Below are 22456 nucleotides of genomic sequence, written 5' to 3'. Positions count from 1 at the left end.
TGAAATCGAGTTTCTGAAGAGTGAAGGGCCAGGAGTCTCAGCAGCAAAAGCAAAACGGCTACAAGATGAAGCGCAAAGATTACAAGATGCACTGGAGACCTCCCATGAAGATGTAGAGGCCCTCATGGCCATGGCTTTCAATCAAAAAGGCTATTCCTTGCTGAGATCCAAAGCCAAGAGAAGCTGGTGCAGGAAAAATCAGAAGTACTGGGGCCGAGGTGCAACAAAGGCTCAGCATTTAGATCAAGCCAAAGGGATTGTTGAAGAGCAGCTGGCTTGGAAGTCAAGAGAAATGAACCAGTTGTGGTTTTTAACAAATGAGCAACAACAGGTAGTGACCACCCTAGCGAGCCAACTGGAGGAAGAGAGAAAAAGGATGGAAGAAAGAGCTATGGATTGGGAAAGGAATAATTTTGACAGGGTGAGAGACTTGACCGAACGCTTGGCAGTGGCAGAATGCGAAAGAATACTTGCAAAAGCTAGGGTTGAAGCTCCCGAAATAACTACTAAACATAGCGGCAGGCCTTCCTCAACACGGTACTCCATGTCACACAAGCTGAGGGCGATGATCCAGTGGAAAAGGTGAAAAGAAAGTTGGAGCTGACCACCCGAGCTCTAAGATATGGTCTTCAAGAGCGGGAGCTCCCAACGAGTACAGGGATCACTGAGGAGCAACAATTCAATTACTTACGCTGTATGGGCCTTTCCACTGCTGAGCTCAAGAAGCTAGGTTTTGAGGAGCATGAACAGCCACCACCACCGCCACCAGTCATCCCATCTGTGGTTGAGCGACATGTCAAAGAGGGTCCGGATTTCTAGCAAGGTGATGAAGAAGAGCAACAAAGAATGCCGAGTCCACCTCAACCCAATCTCCCACAGGAACAACCTGTAGATGCCCATTTGCTTGAGCGTGTAGTTGCAGCAAGGAGAAGAAGACAAGAATTAGCTGAGGAGGCCCAACGCCGAGCACACACAATTCCAAGACAACTTCCTGAAAAGCCCATGCCACTGAGAGGTGATGCACATCCTGTAGACTGGCCCCAAGAGTTGGTCATCTGGCGTCAGCGAGAGTTCCATAAAAGGCCGTTTGAGCTCTCATTTGCTTTCCCACGCTCTCTGGACCGGGCCCTGCCTCTAGGAGTCTTAGCCAAGATCAAGGATCTAGCTAATGAACTTGCAAACAGGTGGATTGAAGAGAGGAGCATGATAACGACTAGGTGGCGACAAGAACCACATGATTACTGGGACGATAAGGTCAATTTGGTTCCCAAAACTGTCCAAGGCTACGAGGCACAACCGAAATGGCAGAGGAGGATTTGGGACACCAATTTTGATGCATGGACCGCCTTTTGCAGTTCACTCCCCGAAGAGCGCAATGATCCTATCTACATGCCCTACCCCCATAGGCATGGAGTGGACTATGATAGAGACTTGCATGGGGATTACGACTTCCCAAAAATATATAATGTAAATGCTAGGAGCCCTGAGGAATGCTTAGTGTTTAGGTTAGAAGATATACTTCCTTCTATAAATCATTTCCTTGCAGATTTCTCTTCCTGCCCAGGTCCAACGTTTTTGACCACTTGTAATTACCTCCGACTTATCAAATTTCTGCTACTCCAAAAAACCCACAGCAGAGGAAGCCCATCTCCCCCTCTTCTTTGATATCAACCTAGGAATAGATAGTAGAGCTATGACTAGGTTAATGATGCGGGCTACTCTCCTTCCTTCTTTCTATCTAGAGCTCTTAGAAAATATGAGTGACGCCCGCTTCACAAGGTGTAATTGCCCTTTCTTGTCAACCACTCCTCTGAGAGCTAAGGCCGATATTAAAGAATACCTACAAAGTTGCGCATTCTTATCTCAATGCCTGCGACCGCCCCGTGATTAAATGGGTGTGATATGCCTTGACAATTGTACTCCCTCTCTCATTCAAAAAAAAAAAAAAGCAAAGAGAGAAAAAGCCACAAGGAAACAAAGACAAGGTGACTGGAGAGAAAGACAAGAGCAAAAAGTAGCAAAGCTGAAAGATGAATCTACTACTAAGCAAGTTAACAAGGAGAATACTTCACATGTGCTTGCAGTCTCCCTTCATTGTTATTGTGCACCACACTTCTGCATCTAGGGTTCTCCCTAGCCCCTTCCCCACTTCACACTTAGGGCACATCAAGGGCAGGACTTTCAGACCTGTCACCCTAAGTTTTTCACCGCACCTCCAACGATGCACGAACTGGGTCCTCAAGTGTGGGACATTACCAAGGGCTTGCCCAAGGTTAGACCCATCTTCCAGTTCCACTGGCACAGGCACCATGCACTACACAGTGAGATAGACACACCCCCTAGGAAGTGCACAACTTTTCTTGCAGGTTATATTCGTGTTTCAAGAACTGGCTGCTTGGCTGAAGAAGATCATCCACTACATCCTCCAATGACAATGAATTTTTCCATGAGTCGGACATGACTCCATTACTACAACTTCAGGAGCTTCGCTGCGAAGGTTTAAATGGCTCAACAGATTTCATGTTGCCAATCGTCCGCCAAGCAGAAAGAAAACCCAGTGATGGATCTGCCATTGGCATAGATCTTGGAACCTCATCGTCCAATGATCCATGCCCAACGCCTCAAGATCTACAGATCGCTTATTGATTCCACAAGCCTGAAGACCTTCAACTCAAAACAGAAGACCTTCTACTCAAAGACAAGGATCTTCAACCAAGGCCACGGATTTTCAAGGCAAACAGCGTTCGGGGGGTTTCTCCAAAATAAATCCCTCCAATACCATCCTCCTAAGGGATTGCTTATTGCTTCAGGCGTTTCGAATACTCAAAAGATGACCGGCTACATAAGGGGAGCCACAACTGTGTGTGAAATCCCGAGCATTTTCATGAAGTCTAAAGCATGCCGGAATCTCTCCTGGTCATCGTCATCAAGCTCCATCACCTCTCATTCACAAGCATCAGTGTCATCTACCCACCAGTTCCACCTAGCATCAGCATCATCTATCCCACTACTTCCCACCACAGTGCCATGGGACTGGCACTTGGCTAGGAGGGGGGTAATGTTTACCGCAGCACAGAGGAGCGGGAAATGGAAAAAAGGAAATAGCAAAAGGCGCATGACAAAAGGAAGAAAAAGGCGCCTTAACCAGTAACCAGACCTTGAAAAAATTAAAAGCACGGGCACGACCCTCAGGAAGTCTTAGAGTCGCCCAAGGAAAGTAAAAGAGTAAAAAGCGCACCATTAAGTGTGAAAGCGCTCCCGAATCCTTGTAAAAGAGCGCCAGGCTCACTCCTGTGCAAATTGTATGCATTAGTTGGGAATAGGATAGACTAGAATGGTGGGAAATGAGAAATGGGCCTAGGCTAATGGCCGGCCATGTAAAAAAGGGGATGACCGCCCATGAAAAGTAGGGCATGTATATAAAGTTCAAAAAGTGAATGAGAAGATCATTCTTGTGTGTGGCCAAAGCTTCTTCTTCTTCTTCTCTTGTTTCTTGCCTTCTTGCTTGTGCTTGAGAGAGGGATTGAGAGAGTGTGAGGGAGTGAGGGAGTGATTGTGTGAGAGTGAGGGATCTTGGAGAAGAAGCTCTCCATCTTCTCTCTTCATCTTCCCCTCCTCTCTTCTCTTCTCTCGCGTGTGGCTATCTAGGATGAAGCTCAAGGGAGAGGGATTGAGGTTGCTTGAGCTTGCCTCAAGGATCGTGGAGCTACCGGTGTGCAAGAAAGAGGAGGGTACTCGATCGAGCATCAAGGTAAGCTCACTACACCCGTAAGGTAGGCATTGCACGTCGGCTATGTGAGAGATAGCCATGGCCGCTCGGTTCGAAACACTTGAGCAATAAGTAGTCCATAGGTCTCGGGGTAGAGCTTGTAGCTCCCCTTCACACTCTGATAGCTCCACGATCCAAGGTGCAAGCTCGATCCTCATGCTCCATGCTCCATGCTCCATTGTCGTGCACGAGACAAGACAAGAGAAGAAGATGGAGAGCTTCTCCACCATGGTTCCTCACCCTCACATACTCATTCTCTCTCTCAAGCACAAGCTCAAGCAAGCAAGAAAGAGCAACAACAACAACAACAAGAGGATAACTAGTTTGGCCATACACACTTTTTTGCCTTTTTAGACATAATCCTAATCCCTTTTGGACATCCATCCCTTTTTTACATGCACAGCCATTTTAGCCTAGATCCTCTTTTCCTATTCCCTTCCTATTTGCATTGTGCCTTCACCCATGCCCATCTATATTTACAAATTGCACGGGAGGGAGCCTAGCGCTCTTTTACAAAGGTTCAAAGTGTACTTTTATATCTAAAGTGTGCCTTTTCTCTTTTGCGCTTGCCTTGAACTTTTAAGGTTGTCCTTATGCTTTTGGCCTTTTTCCCTCATATTTCTTTGGTCAGGGTCGCCTTTTTTCACTTTGCCCTCCTGCATCTTTTTAATTTTCTTTTTGTTTTCTTTGCACTGGGGTTAACACTATGGAGCTCCTTTCTAAAGGAGGTTATGCATAAAAGAGAAAAAGTTTAAAAATAGGAGTGCTAGAGCATGCCTTGGATCCCCCCTTTTTTAGCATACCTCTAGGGTTTGGGTCCCTATAAAAATGGGCCTCCCTCGTGCTTCAACCCCTTTTCTCAAGAAACATGAGCATAGTCTCTTAGATATGCTATGACTTCTAAAAGGGATATATTTTCAACCTCTTTTGATGTACATCTTCCTTTGATCCTCACATTAGATACTCCATGCTTCGTGTAGCCTCCTTCCATAGGCTCTTGGCATATCTTACTACCCCATAATAATGTCTCACCACTTTGATGTTGTTATACTCAAGGATGACTCCTCCTCATGAGCCCCATAATGCATATGATGGGCTCCCCTTACTCCTATTGGGAATCGGGTACTCAATTTCTTTTTTATTGAGCTAATTTCTTCTCTTACCCTATATTTTTTTCCTTGGATGTTTTTCTTTTCTATGATGATGTAATAGCTCCATAGTATAAATGGCCTCTTTTCATTAATGGTCCTATTGCCTGAATATGATCACCATGTTGTATGCATATCCAATACTTCCTTTTGTAGCCTCTTTTGTTAATTTTTTTAAGAACACTAAATAGTTTAGAAGGCTCTTTCCTTTAAGCACAAAATTAATATAGCCATACTACATTTCAATTTCTTTAATATTCCCTTAGTGTATGCATTTGATGCCTCTAAGCACAAAATTAATATAGCTAGAAGACAATTCAGTTTCATAATGTCAATTTGATTTTTATCATTACGAGGCCTTCATTTCAATTGGTACACCTAAAGTGTGTAGACACATGTGCTCTCTCTCTCTCTCTCTCTCTCTCTCTCTCTCTCTCTCTCTCTCTCTCTCTCTCTCTCTCTCTCTCTCTCTCTCTCTCTCTCTCTCTCTCTCTCTCTCTGTCTCTCTCTCTCTCTCTCTCTCTCTCTCTCTCTCTCTCTCTCTCTCTCTCTCTCTCTCATCACTTCTCCTTGATAGTTAGTTACAGTTTGTGAAAATGGCTTCATCGTCATCTATGGACAATGAACTCTCTAACATCAAGAAATTTGCAAGCACAAACTTTATTTTATGGAAAGAGCAAATCCAGGATGTCTTAATACAAAAGAAAAATAGTTGTGGTTGATAAGAGGCATAGATGCAAAGCCTATTGATATGTATCAAGATGCCTAAATGGAGTTGGATGGATTGACTAAGTCCACTATCAAATTGCACCTAGCAAAAGCATTTTATTTTACTATTGTGAATAAAACTAATGTACATCACTTCTGAAAAAAATTATGCAAAACATATGAGAAGGAGACTATCTTAAACAGAGTGAACTTGATGAAGCGATTGTCTGAGTTACAGAATGAAGGAGGGTACCAGTATTGCCTCCCACCTCAATGAGTTCAATATAGCACACAATCAAATGTAGACATGGAAGTTAAAGTTTGAAGATGAGGTTAAGACAACCTTTGTGTTATGTTCCTTACCTACATTATGGGATACCTTTACGACAATCATTAGCAATTCATCTCTAGATGGTGAGCTGAAGTTCAATGATATTATGGGTAGTTTATTGGCTAAAGAAATACATAGGAAATCCATGGACCAAGGTAAATATGGTGATGCATTGGCAATTCAAGAAGACAAAGGTAAAAAATAGTATAAAGACAAGAACCATGACCATGGGCAATCACACAAAAAATCTAGGTCTAAGAAAGATATTGAATGCTTCCATTGTGGTTAAATAGACCATATTAAGAAGGACAGTTATAAATGGAAGCAAGAGCAAAAGGACAAGAAGAAGTATGAGAAGGATACTGACAAGAAAGAGAGCAAAGGTAAAGTGAAGATTGAGGAAGTGTGTCAAACTACATATGAAGATGATGATGAAGTGCTATTAACTTTTAGTATTCTCGCAAATTTGTTGGTTGCATCAAATTAGCACTTGAACCAAGATTGAATACTTGATTCTGGTGCTTCTCTTTTAGTATTCCTAAAAATCTATTGGTTGCATTACATTGACACTTGAACCAAGATTGGATACCTAATTTTGGCACTTCTTTTCATGTAACTCCTAATAGGGAGTGGTTTTGTTCATATGATAACAATAGGCATGGATCTATCCATGTTGCAAATGACTATGTGTGTGACATAGTTGGTGCAAGAGATCATAGTTCTCATTTCATAATGGCTCTACCTTCACTCTTAAGAATGCATGACATGTGTCGAAGCTCACAAAGAGCTTGATTTCTATTGGTCAACTTGATGACTTGGAGTATTCCACTACCTACTACAGTCAATCATGGAAAGTCCATAAGGGTTTTCTTGTTGTAGCTAAAGGAGCCAAATGTGAAACCTTGTATCTTCTTCATGTATGCATTGTAAAAGATCATGTAATTAAAGTAATCAAATAGCCAAGTGTAACTTTGTAGCATTTGCCAATTAGGTCACATGTGTAAGAAAGGAATGAAAATGCTTTCTTGTTTGGATTACATATGGTTTTATATTTTTTTCAATTTTCCCACGTGTGAGCATTGCATACATGATAAGAAAGGAATGAAAACACTTTCTCGTTTGGATTACATGTGGTTTTATATATTTTTTAACATTTTTCTATATGTGAGCATTGCATATATGATAAACATCCTTGTTCAGAAAATGTAAGCACTTAAATAGGAAAAAGAGTGAGTCACTTAACTAAGTACACAATTATGTATGTGAGCCTATGTCTACAAGGGGTGTGTGTGTGTGTGTTGGGGGGGGGGGGGGGGGGTGGGGGGGGGCATCATATTTCATCATGTTTATTAATTATGTGACTAGAAAAGTGTGGGCTTTTCCTGTGCTAAGAAAGGTTATGCATTATCTTGCTTCTCAAAAATTTTGACACATGTAAAACATCAGTCTAGAAAGATACCATTAACAATCTTAGGATGATGATAATGGTAGAGAGTATATCTCTCACAAATTTGAAAACTTTTGTGTGAAGTGCGTGGCATCAAGAAGGAGAACACTACACCTAGTAATCCATTACAAAATGGTGTGGCATAATGCATGAATAAGAGGATTAATGAAAAGGTATTATGTATGCTTTCAAATGTTGCGAATTTTAGTGTTTTTGGGTTGAAGGTATGGTGACGACTGTACATATGGTAAACAAGTTATCATATACTACACTAGGTGGTGGCAATCTTGAGAAGGTTTAGACATGCAAGAAACCTCAATGTAATCATTTAATTAGATTTTGCTGTGAAGCTTATATGCATGTGCCAAAAGAGAAGTATGAGAGCAAATTTTTCGAAGGAGACAATATTTCCGCCTCGAAAAGGTTACCGTAATGAATCTCTTATCATTTCTGGGTGTGGATACACTTGCACGGATTGCAATTGACAGCTTAGTAAGTTGGAGCCTAAGTTTAAAAATGCATCTTTATAAGCTATGGACAGAGTGGCGAAAAAGGTCACTACCTTTGGGATCTAGAAAAGCTAGGAAGATCATATGTAGTTAATGATGTGATCTTCAATGAGAAAGATATATAAACAATCTCTCAAGGAAGTGGAAACAAGAAGAGTTACTTTCCGAGATGTGTTTCCACCATTCTACTATCAAAAAGAGAAAATTCAAGTGCATCAAGTGTGTAGAGAGAGGACTCAAGTGGTGCTTTTTCCAAGGAACAAGAGGCAAATAAATTTGTTAAGTTGAGAGCCCTATGATGTCTCATGAGGAAAGAGTGGAGGTTGAAATTCCCACACAAAGTCAATCCATTGTATTACAGAGATGTGGTTGTGTCTCTCATCCTCCTGAGAGATTTTAGCCCAAGGTTGACTATGTAATGTTAATAGATTGTGGGGAGCCATCTTCCTATAAAGAGGTCATGATTCGTGATGACAATCTTAAGTGAGAGCTAGTTGTATAGTTAGAAATGGATTTTATCATAAAGAATCAAACTTGGGATTTAGGTTCTTAACGAAAGGGCAAGAATGGTTTGCCATATAAATAGGTTTACAAATTGAAGGTTACAACTGATAATGCTAAGGTAAAGTATAACACACGTTTGGTAGAAGCCAAAGGCTTCAAGCAAGAGAAAGGTGTGGAATTCGATTATATATTTTCATCTATAGTGAAAAAAACTACTCTTTGCTATGTGATTGCCTTAGTGGCTAAACAAGGTATGGACCTTATGTAATTGGATATCAAGATGGCATTCTTACACAGTGACCTTCATGATGAGATCTATATACAGTAGCCTGATGGCTTTGTGGAAAATGACAAAGAAAACCTTGTCTACAAGCTAAATAAGAGTTTTTATGGCTTGAAGCAGGTCCACCTAGAACTGTACAATAAGTTTGATGCCTTCATGCAAGCTCATGGCTACATGAGAAGTAAGCTTGTACACTAGAAAGACTAAGAATGGTAGCTTGATAGTCTTAATCCTTTATGTGGACGATATGTTGATATCTTAAAAAACAAGTGGGAGATTGATGCTTTGAAGAAAATGTTAATGGAAACCTTTGAAATGAAGGATTTGGGATCTACAAATCACATTCTTGGTATGCACATAATCAAAGATAGAACAAAGAGATTGATTTATTATGTTAGCAAAGTGTTGTAACATTTCAATATGGAGGGGGGAAGGAAGTTAGTACTCCATTGCCTCCATATATGAAATGAAGTGTTAATGATTATCCCAAATCTTATAAGGAGAGAGGTGATGTGGCCAAGGTTCCATGATTGCCACTCGCTTGGACACTACTTTTGTAGTGGAAGTAGTGACTAAACATATGTCAAATCTTGGCAAGAAGCATCGGGAAGCAATGAAAGGAAACTTGAGGTACTTAACTAGTACAAGGGATATGTGCATATGCTTTGGGAGGAGCAATAGTGGTGTACTTGGATACACAGATGTAGACTATGCAAAGAATGTTGACAACACAATGTCAACCACACAATATGTCTTTATCTTCTATGGTGATGTAATATCATGGGTATCTCATTTGTAAAAATCCATGGCATTATCTACCACTAACAGAGTATGTAGTAGCCACAAATTAGGGCACCATGGTGAGGTTGGGTTTCCCCTAAGTTTGGATTCCCGAGGTCTCCGCCCTTTACAGATTAGCCACCAGCAGGGTTCTCGTAGGTGGAAGACGAGGGGAGGAGTTTCGACTGGAGAGATCGATTCGACAGGGCAACCCCCCGGCCCCATAGCTGTTTCTACTCTTTGCACAGGTGGTCTCACTTCCTCAAGTCACGTGTGAGCAGATTATGCAGCCTCTAACTTCCAATGAGAGAGGAGACTGAGTTGTTAGACTCAGAGTATGCAAATGATACAGCACTCTACATAGAGGAATATGAGTTGATGCTGGAGAGAGTGAGGCTAGCTCTTGATGTGTTCTGTTCTGCAACGGGAGTGAAATCAACTGGCAAAAGTCGATTGGTTTCCTCACAGACCCAAACTCTAGCACAAAGTGGGGCATCCACCTAGGATTTAGATGGGTGAGTAGAGGGCAGACTGTCCGGTTACTAGGGTTCCATATGGGACTCGACATCACTCCTGCCCAGCAGTTTCTTCCTATCCTTGATTCTATTCAGAGGAAACTGACCTATTGGAGCACGACTTGCCTCTCACTAGTTGACCGAGCCCTAGTGGTTAACCAAATCCTCCTAGCGAAAACCTAGTACATTGCCTCGTGTTGGTGCTTCTCCTCTTCCTACATAGTGCAGCTTCGCTGCCTACTAGTGCGAAACTTCCTTTGGTCAAGGTCAAATGGCTCCAAGGATTCCAAGTCCAAGGTGGTATGGGCGACCATCATATGGCATCGGTCAAAGGGAGGGCTTGGGATCATAGAACCAAAGTATCAAAGTATGGCCCTCTTGGGCAAGCTAGTTGTTCGCAGCCTCACACCAGGTGGACAGTCCTGGAAGGTCTTATTCCAGGAGGGTCTTCAGGACTGTAGATTGAGGCTTGGCAGTGAGTGGAGACTGTCCCTGAGATGGATCTTCATGTCAGCCCAGATCACCCCTCCAGATCACCTTTCCTATGCAGCTTACTCCGTGTGTGTGGCAGGGCCTTCGTAAGGCCCTGATCCAGAGCCCCCCAGGCTGCCAGGAGGAGATAGACCGTCAACCGATGATCTGGAACCCCCAAGTCAAAGATCGGGAAGGGGCACAGATTGGCGAGCACCCCCACATCCAGTGGGCTGGTTGGGAGGCCGGCTTGGCTTGTACCATCAAGACATGGCAGGAGGTGTACAGGATGGTAGACGAGGAGGTGCTACAACGAGTATCAGGCTGCCAGAGAGGGGTGGAGTTGAGGAGAAGGGAGATAGATGCAACAATACCTCTGGAGTGCCTTGCTCCCTCGATATGAGAGCCGATAGAGCCCAGGGAAGTATGGGCAACTAGGTTTTCACTAGCAAGCATCCCCCTACAGCTGGCAGGTAGAGTGGGCGGTGCCCCACAAGGAACTTTCTTTGTCGTTCAAGAGGGGGGCATCTGGCCCGTCAAGAGCTCCGTTGTCATTTCATGCATGCACTTGGGGCGGCCAGGACCTATTTTTCGTGATGCATGCAAGCAATCCCCAGATGGCGATACCCCCCCCCCCCCCCTCCATGGCTTCTTGCCCCCATTCCCCCCAGACTGCCTTGAGAGGCTTGTATACATGATGTATTTGTGGCCTTGCATGAGCTCCAGCTAATTTGTTGAGCATGAGCACTCCATTGTAATCAATTTTTTTAAGTAATATGACAAACCACATTTTACTTGCAAAAAAATGTAGTAGCCACAAAGGTATACAAAGAAGCTATTTGGCTTACTCATCTCATGGGAGATTAGGGCCTTTGAGAAAATATGCCAGTCATTGTTAACCACACTGATAGCTAGAGTGCCCTTATGTTTGCAAAGAATACTATGTTTCATACGAAGACTAAGCACATAGAAGTGAAGTATTACTTTATTCATCAAGTGCTTGAGGACAAGTGCATTGGGGTCGTCAAAGTTCATACTAATGAAAACCTTGTAGACTTTCTCATTAAGAGTCTACCCTATGAAAAGTTTGCACATTACAGAGGGTTGATGGGCATTGGATGAGAGTATCTCACACGTATTTACCTCACTTATTCTTCTATTCTTTTATCTCCCTTAAAGGCACATTGGCCTTTAAGTGGGAGGATGTTTGGATAAAGGCCAATGTGGCTAACCACACCTCTTACTCACTAACCCTAACTACACATGTACACACTCATTCATTGTTCTTTGAGTAATAAGGTAATAAGGTGCTGCTCACAAGAGAGCTATTGAGCCACCATGGCAAATCTATTCAGCACTATCCTTGAAATGCAATTGCGTAAATGGGCAGAAAGTAATAACAAATAAGCTTATGGACAAGTAGGTTTTCACCCTGGTCATAACACCATAGACCATTTGGTTATTTTACATGTGCTTATGGATGAGAGTCAGCTTGAGGGAGCAACCTTGTATTGTTGTTTTGTAGGTTTTAAGAAGGCTTTTGACACCATACTAAGAGTTGGCTTATGGCAATGAATGCAAGACTTAGGGGTCCCAAATGATCTATGCATGGGAATTTACAGGATATATCAACAAGTGGTGTGCTACCTCAAAGGTCACAACTGGCTGTCACATGTATATGAGAGTAATATGGGAGTCAAACAAGGTTGCCCGCTCTCCCCTACATTATTTGGTTTATGCATTGATAAGCTAAAGGAAATACTTCTCACGCTTATGAATGAAAAGGAAGCCAAAAGCCTGCATATTGGTATGTTTTCCATCTTGCTCCTACTTTATGCAAATAATGTGGTCTTCTTTACATATACTGGGGAACGTATGCAGCAGTTCATGGGGATTCTTGAATGGTTTTGTCAAGATAGTGGTTTGACTGTGAATGTATCAAAAAAAAAGCTAATGGATGTGTGCACCAAGCAATCAAAGACCCCACCGAAAGTACATTATGTGGGACAGCTTCTAGAGGTAGTATCTACTTTCAAATTCTTGGGGATTGAGATACTTGCAAACCACAGGTGGTATACATGTGTGGAGCGGCGATTAGCGGCAGGGAAAAGCAAGTATTATCACTTTGAAAATGACTACAACCATATAGATACTAAATGCTAGAAAATACGCTAAATGATTTTTGATGCATATGTTCTACATACAGTATACAGTATTATATGGAGCGCAAGTGTGGGGGGGGAGCATCTCCTCATCTGCATGGAACGACGTTGAGAAGCTGCAAAAAGCTTTTATTCATAGACATTTGGGCATCAAAAGCACCACACCATAGATACTTATGCTTTTGGAAATTGGCCATCGGCCAATTGAAGTACATGCTATGATCTAAGTACTGAGATATGCCACCCGAGTACGTCAAATTGATGTCAGTAGGCTCCCCAAACAGGCATGGGATGCTAGCACACGCCTACAAAAAACGTGGAAAAGCAAAGTGCTTTCAACAAGATGGGTGCTAGATATGCGAAAATGGTTTAAAGTGTGGGGAGCTCACGGGGTGCGGATAGATATTTAGATATGGCATCCGAAGATATATGCATGGACACATTTCAATCAAACCTCTTATGAGTGTATCAAGCAAAACATCAAAGCAAGGGAGCAAATGGCAAACTTGCTTATTACAATATGTATATCTATCCTTCATGTTGGGAATCCTACATGTAGGTAATGGCACACATGCAGCCATACATAGAGAACCTGCACTCAATGGTATTTAGACGAAGTATTGTACGACTTCAAACTCGATCACACACTTTATTGATCGAGAAAGGTGCATGGAGTGGATAGGCAAGAGAGATGAGGTTATGCAAGCTGTGTGGACTATAAAGTGTAGAATCAGAGGAGCACATGATTATGACATGCCCAGCATATGCACACATACGAGCTAACTTTGATATCCCTTTACAAGGGCCACTTCACTAGCTTTTGACCACTACTCCTATATCAAAGTTAGGGGCTCTCATCACCCGCATGTTACGCTTTTGGGAGGACCACGCTGCATAGATCATTCTTTCATTGTAGCTACCCCTTTCCTACCATAGGGAAGGAGAATCATTGTATATCTCGAAAGGTCCCATGGGTCATACTTTGGCCTTCCGTGGATGATGATAAACTACTCTCTCTCTCTCTCTCTCTCTCTCTCTCTCTCTCTCTCTCTCTCTCTCTCTCTCTCTCTCTCTCTCTCTCTCTCTCTCTCTCTCTCTCTCTCTCTCTCTCTCTCTCTCTCTCTCTCTCTCTATGTGTGTGCACGTGCACACATTCTCCATGCTCCATGCAGCTTCATTAAAAACAATGTTGAACTTAGTAACTAGTCCTACAAAATTCGGGAAGGTCACGAATTAAATAGCTCTATTTAGTGTTAGAAAGTTACCCAACTTATTAGGTCCAAATAGTAATAAGTGTTTGATTATTAAGACAAAAGCCTCCTACTTTCCTTAGTTAAGCTTACTTTCATTTTCTAATTAAGCAGAGCATGCTACCACACAGTTTTAACATATAAAAGCAGCCTCATTTTATTAATTTGTTAAATAGACTTCATTAAACTCAATCCTTAGTACATGACAAATAATTCAAAAACCAAAACATTATTTCATAATAATAAAATCAAAACATTCACTCTACAAAGTGATACAAAAATCGTCTCTCCATCATCGCAAAGAAGACATTGTCTAGAACCTTTCAATCTTGTAAGAGTAGGTTTTATGTGATCACACTCCTTCTGTAAACACAGGAAATTTACTGGCTCAAAGCCCCTCTAAGCTTCCCTACGCCTCCAGAGCGGTCCTACATAACTAAGGCACTTATCACTCAACCTTTTCCCTATCAAGTGCATGAGTGATCAAAAAATTCAAAAACGCCTACCTTTTTTGGGAGCATAGTATCCCCACCCATAGGTGAGTTTTCTAGCATCCTGCAAAATTCTAAGGAGCATTGAGCTGGGGATTCCAACATCTTGAGTGACCATAAACCCCAATCCATGCGGTTGTTACAAGCATGGGACCATAAGATAATATATTCTCATCACTTCTCAAAAACAAAAGCAACCATAACCATAAAACATAGTTTTTAGAGCATTTTTAACACATGCAATGGATAGAAGCTACTCTTTTCAATCCCATGATTTTTTTCTTTAAATTTTTTTAAAGATATTCTAAGGTGTTTGAGTGTTTCTTAACTATATTTTCAAGTAATTTACAATCATATTCAATTTTAAGAACTATAAGACTTGTCTTATGTCCCTTTCACACTTTAATCATTATATCTAACCTAATTAATATCGTTTGGCCATCCATCGTTATTGCAAGGTATGATTGCAACCTCGAGTTGGCATGCAACTACTAAATTTGTGAGTTGTTGTGTGGGTTTTGGGGCTTCTTCATATTGCACTTTAGTCTTAATTTGAGCCTCAACTTCAATGATCCCTTCATTTTTTATGGGAGCACATACAACCTCTCTACAATACTTTGGGGCCATGGAACTAGTCTTTTATGTACAACATTTATGAGCATATATGAACAGACCTTAAAATCCAAGTTTATTGTTACTCGGGATAGAGAAGGGCTACAACAAGCTCCACAAATTATCTTGGGTTGATTTGATGTCATTTGGATCTTTCAAGGGCTTTCGAGGCTTGATATTATAGAAATACGCTTTATAATAGTGAATTTTAGTGTAGAACACTATAAACAAACTTTAGTTCATGTAAAATTTGATATCTAGAAGCATGAAAAGAGAGAGAACATTACGAGGGCACCGTATCCTTGAGATGCTTGGGAGATTATGATCCAAACAATGCATAATTCACCAAACAGTTAGTAGATCTAGAAACTTCACGTCGAGGATGGCATGGTGCTTAAGGGGATCAGTCTGATTCAAAGGGAAGAGAATCCATAGTTTTAGTGTAAGGGGAAGGTTTATATAGAAGATGGAAGAGGATGAAGCCAACATGTTTTTAACTTTTCTTTGTTTTTTTTGGATTTTTTTAAAAAGAGTCTTACTTGAGCATGCCTTCTTAAAACTATACCTCTTCTTTTTGCTTGTTTTTTAGCCTTCCCTATTTTTGTAGGAAAGAAAATTTACATTTCCATTTACCATCCAATATATTATTTTCTCTTTCTCCCTTTTCTTTTATTCCAAGAGCAATTTTACATTGTATCTTGTGTGTAACCCCTAATATGCGCCTAGAATCAAATTTAGGTGTAATGAAAAGTTTTAGGTAACTAAATTTTTGAGATGGATGTATCTATGCCAATAATTTTTCTCATCTCCAACGTTTAATAGTCCAATTTTAAATGTGTGGGTTTTGTTGTATTTAATCATTATGTATTCAAGTTTTTAAGCACGCATGTGTTTAATAATGTGCAAATATGTAAATGTGGCAAGTATGAAAATCAAATTTTCATCATTTTTGCACATAAATACACTTGTTTTGTTGCATATTATTATATTTAAGTGGAATGTATGCACATTGTTTGTCATAGTGTATAACGTAATGGGGAGATTACATCAAATGAGGATAATGGGTTTAGTTATCAAATAAATTTACACCAAATTCCACGTTAAATTCCTCATTTTTGCTTCTTTAAATCATGTAAGTAGTCATAAGTATAAGTAGGAATATAAAATACCACAATAATTAAAAAGATACATATAATTTGTATTTTGGCTCCAAAAACTATATTGACTGACACAACCTCAAAATCAATTTTAGTTGGATATTTACTTTTTAAGAATTTAAAATGATTTTTTTAAAATAGTAATTTCATGCATGACATTGTTACAAAGTGTTGAGATTTGATTTTTTTAAATTGAGTTTTATTGAGATGCGATCACTTTTGAATGCTAAATGTGATTATCATTTTACCCGAAAATCTATGCTCGTGATTATTGGGATAGAAAAGAGATTACGGTGATTCAAGTTGTTGGGATCCCCACACCAATGTGCCTTAACATCTTGTAGGATGTCCGAAAAACTCACCTTGTAAGGTGAGGGTCTTGCATTGTTGTGTGAGCTAGGTGTTTTGTTTTGTGATCACTCAAGTACTTGGTAGGCGAAGGACCGAGTGGTAAGTGCACTTGTATCGTAGGACCAATTAAAGGTGCAATCACATATGGCTAGACATTGTGGGGTTAGAAGGTCCCATCCTTGGCACAGGATGATTTTTTACCACTCTTGCAAGAGCGATAGTTTTGTATAAGATTTTTTAATTAATATGAGTTACTATTTTTCGAAGTGCTTGTTATGTGCTTAAAGGCTATGTTAATGAACTTTATGTAATAGATTAGCAAAAGAAAACTGTTTTTATATGTTCAAACTATGTGGTAGCATACCTTGCTTAGCTAGATAACTAAAACAAACCCATCGAGGAATGTAGGAGATATCGATCCTAACAATCAAATGCCCACAATTGGATAGATTTGATAAGTGGGGTAGCTTTTCTAAATAAAGGTATTAAAACATTACCCTCTAATTCTGTAGGATAGAATCAACTTAACATCATTTTAGGGGACTAGATTGTAGTTGAGTACTAGGTCTAGTAGCCATGGAAGTTTAAAAGACATATTTACTCTCTTTGAACTAAGTGTAGTATTAACCCACTCTCACCTTTAATTGGTTGCAAAATTACTCTTTTTAGGTGGATATGGGACTAACCACCCCATGCTCCCCCTATGAAGGAAAACCAAAATTCCCATGTTGTCCAACTAAGTGCATCATTTTTCAAGGGGAGAATGGATGGTGTTGTGCATGAACCCAAGTTTCAGCTGACTACTAGACGACTCCTTTAGGTTTTAGAGGAGGCACCTCACACACTCCATGTGGACATGCACTTTTTGAAAGTGGGTATGGACATGGACATCATAACTTTACACACTAAAATGATACATTTTGCAAAAAAGTGAAGAATTAAAAATATATAAACTTTAAATTAGATAAACATGTAAAAAGTATACCCTTGTCCATTGCATGTTAAAGTGGGCGAGAGAGATTCACTATCCAAAATCAGACGAGGCATTTACCAATTTAGTAGGTATACAGCACTTCATGTCTTCTCTAGTATGTAATGGAGGAGGACACCCAAAAAAGAAAAAACACACACTTTGATTGCCTTGTAACTTGCAAAGTAGGTATCTGTCACTAGGTGTGCAAACAGTCTTAGATGGCCAAATCTTCGGTTCTAGATAATAAAAGATTTATTCATTCCTTTAAAAATTTTATTTGGATTATTTTCACATGAAGAAAGTATACATTTGTTGGGCCCAAGTATTCTTTTCATTTTCTTCAAAAAATTATCTATTGTAAATGAAAATTGACCTCTTGCAAAGGTGTTCTAACGCCCCGAGACTAGTGTTTATGAAAGATTGAGATTTAATGTGGAGTGAGTTGTTCAATTTGAAAAAAGAAACCTTTGTTTAATGGAAAGGCTACATAAAGTGTGAAACATTATAAGTAAAAATAAGTGTGAAAAAAGTTTTGGAAAGTATACATTCAATTGTAAAAAGCTAGGGTCATTTTTTGTTACAGGATGATTTAAAAACTTGTAAAAGTCTAAGAAAATTTTACAAAGGATCAGGATTGAGGTTTGTTTTTTAGGGGGGGGGGGGCAAGGAAGGCTTTAAAATTTGAAAGATGCCTCAAATGTGTAACCAACAGGGTGCATGTGGTTCAAGAATGTGAGTGTGTGAAGGTTTTTTGTATCGACTCCGGAAAACGTTTTCTGTGAATGCTGACCGCACAACACAAGGTCAGTCGGGTATGACAAATTGGACTAATCTTAATAATGGCTGGTTTACTTGTACGTTCGTAACTTTGTATTACTTCTAGAATCTACAGCCGGGCGGTCCTGGATTAAGCCGATCAATCCCTGCTCACAATGCACAGGGCCTGCTTCCCATTTTTCTATGCCATTCAAAAACTCTATTTATTTCATACCCAAAGTAAAGAAGCACTCCTGAGTCCTGCGGCCTGCCTCCTCCTCCTCCTCCTCCTCCTTCCGTTGTATTCTCGTTCTTCTGCGGCTCCATCGCCAAATCCATCTGTCCCCAGGTCCTCCATAAACTCTCCTGCCGCTCGCAGCGTTGCACTCTTTCTCGCCTCATGACTATCCGACCGGTTAATGGAGATGATGACGATAACGCCGGCATCCAACTCTTCGTTTCCCTTCCCGTCGATTCCTCAGATCCTTTATTCAGGTGCATTTCGCTTCTCTCACTAAGGTCTGCAGGTAGGCGTCTGTGGCGCTTATTTTCTGCGCATGTGGTTGCTTATTCTTTGAGGTCAAAGAAGGAACGACGCAGGAGCTTCTGATGCTTTGAGGTGAAAGAAGGAACGGCTTCAAAGAGTTAAGGGGAGGAGCAAAGAAGGAGCTTCCGATCCTTGGAGGTCAAAGAAGGAACGGCTACCTTGCTAGGATGTACATTCAGCCATATAGTTGTGATTTGATGTCGGTTCTGTGCTCCTGCAGAAAGAACGTGACGGATTTGCGAGACGCCGTGTTGATCGAGAGAGAGAGAGAGAGAGAGATTGATTTTCCTGATGGCTTCTTCTGAATACATTGCAGAGTGCTGGTGAAGAGCGAGAGAGGTGATTTCCGTTCGATCAAGAGGCGTGCTCGATCAGATTGTTCTCTTCTGCTGGACATCCATAACATGCCTTCAACAGCAGCGACGCAGGTGATCAAGAACAAGAGAGAAGAGGCGCCTGCGCTTGCGGCAAAGATGGACATGGCAGACATGGCTAGCAAGGAGAACATCCCGAGCTCGGAGGAGATCGCTAACGCAGAAGAGGAACGCAGCAAGCCGCGATTCAGATATCTGACAGATCTTTACCCTTGAAAGGAAGAAGGCATGTCATTCTTTTTTCTTTGATGAAGTTGAACAAGCGCAGGGACACAACAGTCGATAAGATCTAGTTACGTGCTCGTTCTGAGCCAAAGTTTTGTGCTTAAGCAGTGCTAGTGCGCTCTCTCTCTCTCTCGGCCATGGTCGGGACCATGGAAGTTGGAACAATAGAATCTTGTGCATACGTCTTTTTGCAGTCGTTTTTCTAAAGCGGATTATATGTGCCATAAAGACTAACAAAGTACAATTGTAGCGTTCCATTGCATTTTCCACGTGCAGCCTCAAGTTCTCAGCCCTAGCTGGACATCTTAAATTTTGAAAAAAAAAAAAGTGGTGTGTTCTCATTGGCCCATCTTCCCTCACTCCTCCTGTCCTTTCAGTCCCTTTGAAATGAATATTCTTTAACTATTTGGCCAACTTAACCATGATATTCTCCTTTTCTAAGGGTCACATTGTGCCTAGGGTCCAACTACTAGGCACTTGGAGATGCATTTGCTCTTGCCACATGGACCTCTTGCTAGCTAGTTTTGACTCGTACTTTTCCAAAACCGTTCCAAGGGAGGAGTTAGGACCATGCCACACAAACTTGTTATGCTTTCTAACATGACAATAGTCTTGTTATACTTGAGTGTTGCACTACCCTTATGACTACTCAAAAATGTTTCGGCTAAAAGGTAGATATGTCGCAAGGGGGGAGAGAGACAAACACACATAGGGGTTGGAGAGGAGAGAGAGGACAATGGGCCAAGTAATTCAATCATGTGAGACCACACCTTGTGTGTGGCATGGATTAATGTGGAGGGGCCACTTAGTTGACTTGTAAGCAACTCACTTTGCATGTTGTGACCTTAATGCTTCTACAAGCATTTGCATGTTCTTTAATGTGAAGTGTTTTGGCTTTTTTATTGGATTAGCTGAAAGGCTTGAAGGACAACACCTTGAAAGGTAACTCTAATATCTATATGGAAATCCCCCTTAGAGTTGCCAATCAATCCTTAATCACATGCAATGCACAATGCCCCTAGTAATTGGATTGTCATTCTTGAGGTAAAATTTGTACATAAGTAAAGGAGATTAATTTATACCTGCTCATCATCATTTTGTTCACGAATGTTGCTAATTCATGAATGTTGCCTTGTTAATACTTGTGCATGGGATCATTGGTGCCAACCTAACTTGCTTGTCATATAGTCAACTTGATAGGCCTTAGATTTCTATTACTTTGTTAACTATGGTCCCTAATTAGAGAATAGATGTGGTGGTGAAATTTCGCACTTTTCTCTTCACACATTGTGGCAACTCCTTTAGTTCTTTGTTTGCATTGCCCTTTAGGGCATATGCTTACAAAACGGTGTAGTGACAAGGTAGTGCAGGTCTCAAAAAAATTACCCACTCTTAGTGTCAATTAAGTAATCTACTTAGCCTTGAAATGTGTGGTTATCTTGCTTTTTGAAAAATAAGAGTTTATTTTAGAAAATTGAAGAAAAAGAATGCTCTCTCACTCTCTCATAGAGTAAAAAATGGGCAATGCTCTATTTTTTTAAATAAACAAGATATGCACACATAAGGTGGGAATAACCCTAAACTTTGAGGCTTTGTATCCTGCTCTTCCTTTTTTATTCTATGTTTGTGTTTGCACTCCCCATACTTATAGGGCCATAATCTTCAATCTCACACTTATGGTTTGTTATTGCGGCCTTTCCATTGCAAGGGCTACATCTCTCTCTTCACCTACACATCTACAAGATTGGGGACTTTGTGGACATCAAGGTGCATAGTACCATCCACAAGGGTATGCCACACAAGTTCTACCATGGTTGCATTGGCATTGTTTAGAACATCACTACGCTAGCCAATGGCATGGAGATTAACAAATATGTGCACCTTTTCTAATCCTTCCTTTATATGTCACTTGTTTGCTAAAACGCTTTGTCCTACAAATGAGTTGCCATTTGTTGCTCTATGTGGTCCGTGCCTTGGATAATGGCTTTACCAATTGGCTAGCTTTGTTTGATTTTGTTACTCACAGAGCCTCATCTTTGTGTGGTGTTTGTTTATGTGTCTAAACTGACTTGTGTGTGCAAATTCTAGATTGATGAGTAGGCGAAAGTCTCTTTGAAAATGCATGAGATGGTTGGAGCCGCTTTAAGATTGTAGTTTAACATCAAGGCTTCTCTTTTCGTTCAGAGATACTACTTTATGTGGGTTTGTTGATTTCTTTTTGTGGATTAAGCCTTAGCTCTTTGTGGGATCGTCTATACACTACATAATCTATTCTCTTATGAGGTATAGCATTTGTTGTGTAGCGAATGTTTACATGAATGTTGAAAGTTGTGGTTCTCTTTGTTGAGGCATTTTTTGGTGAAAGCTAGAGTGTCAATTTTGTTTTAGATGAATTTTGAGTTCTTTGTGGTGAATAGCTATGTGAATTTTAAAGCTTTTGTTTTGCACATGATTATTGAAGCCTTTGTGAAAGTGTATATGATCAATGAAGCCTCTATTTTTCTTGTTTATGTAGATTGGAGCTCTATTAATCTTTTTACTTTCGTGTATGTTACAGGTATACAATAAGATTGTAAGGAAGAGAATCAATGTCCTCATTGCACATGTCCCAACCTTCACAATGTAGGGAGGATTTCTAGATAAGAGTTCAGAAAAATGATTTAATGAAAGCCAATCTACCAAAAGGCAACATGAAGGTTTAACGCCTAGATATATAGTGGAGGGTGAAACTTTGGAGACTGTTACACCCATTCCTTACGATGTTGTCAATGTTCTTAAAGGAGGATATTAAACTTTGTTGCATATGAAAGCATTTTAGAGCTTTCGTTGAGTTGCTCTTCCAATTTACGTGTACTACTTATTCCTTGCAGTTGTAAAGTTGAACTTTTAATTGCTTGTGTTTACACAATTCATCATTTGAATAGCATGAAAGTTGAAATTATTTCCCTAAGGGGCTTTAACAGGTATTATTTGTTATGCTTTTTTTTGTTTTTATGTGGTTAACCCTTTTAATGTGGATGTCTTGCCTTTGGTTTTAATGGGCAAGTAAATCAAATTCTTTTCCCAAATGTGTTATTATTTACATGTATCTAA

At 40.5% G+C, this 22456-nt stretch overlaps 1 protein-coding gene across 1 annotated transcript; it reads left to right on the top strand.

The window, feature by feature from the left end:
- Window positions 1-18357: 18357 nt before the first annotated feature.
- On the top strand, window positions 18358-22234 carry LOC148010351 (uncharacterized). The gene is made up of 3 exons (XM_087671401.1): window positions 18358-18712; window positions 19081-19364; window positions 21921-22234. The coding sequence occupies exons 1-2, from the start codon at window positions 18618-18620 to the stop codon at window positions 19352-19354; spliced, it is 369 nt and encodes a 122-aa protein (XP_087527527.1). The 5' UTR covers window positions 18358-18617; the 3' UTR covers window positions 19355-19364; window positions 21921-22234.
- The last annotated feature ends 222 nt before the right edge of the window (window positions 22235-22456 follow it).

Source organism: Lygodium microphyllum, chromosome 29 (assembly GCF_053477565.2).
Source record: "Lygodium microphyllum isolate KBCC chromosome 29, Lygodium_microphyllum_v1.1.10, whole genome shotgun sequence".
In the NCBI taxonomy this organism is placed as follows: Eukaryota; Viridiplantae; Streptophyta; class Polypodiopsida; order Schizaeales; family Lygodiaceae; genus Lygodium; species Lygodium microphyllum.
Note: the sequence above shows the minus strand (reverse complement) of the source record. Positions and strands in the feature narration are given on the sequence as shown.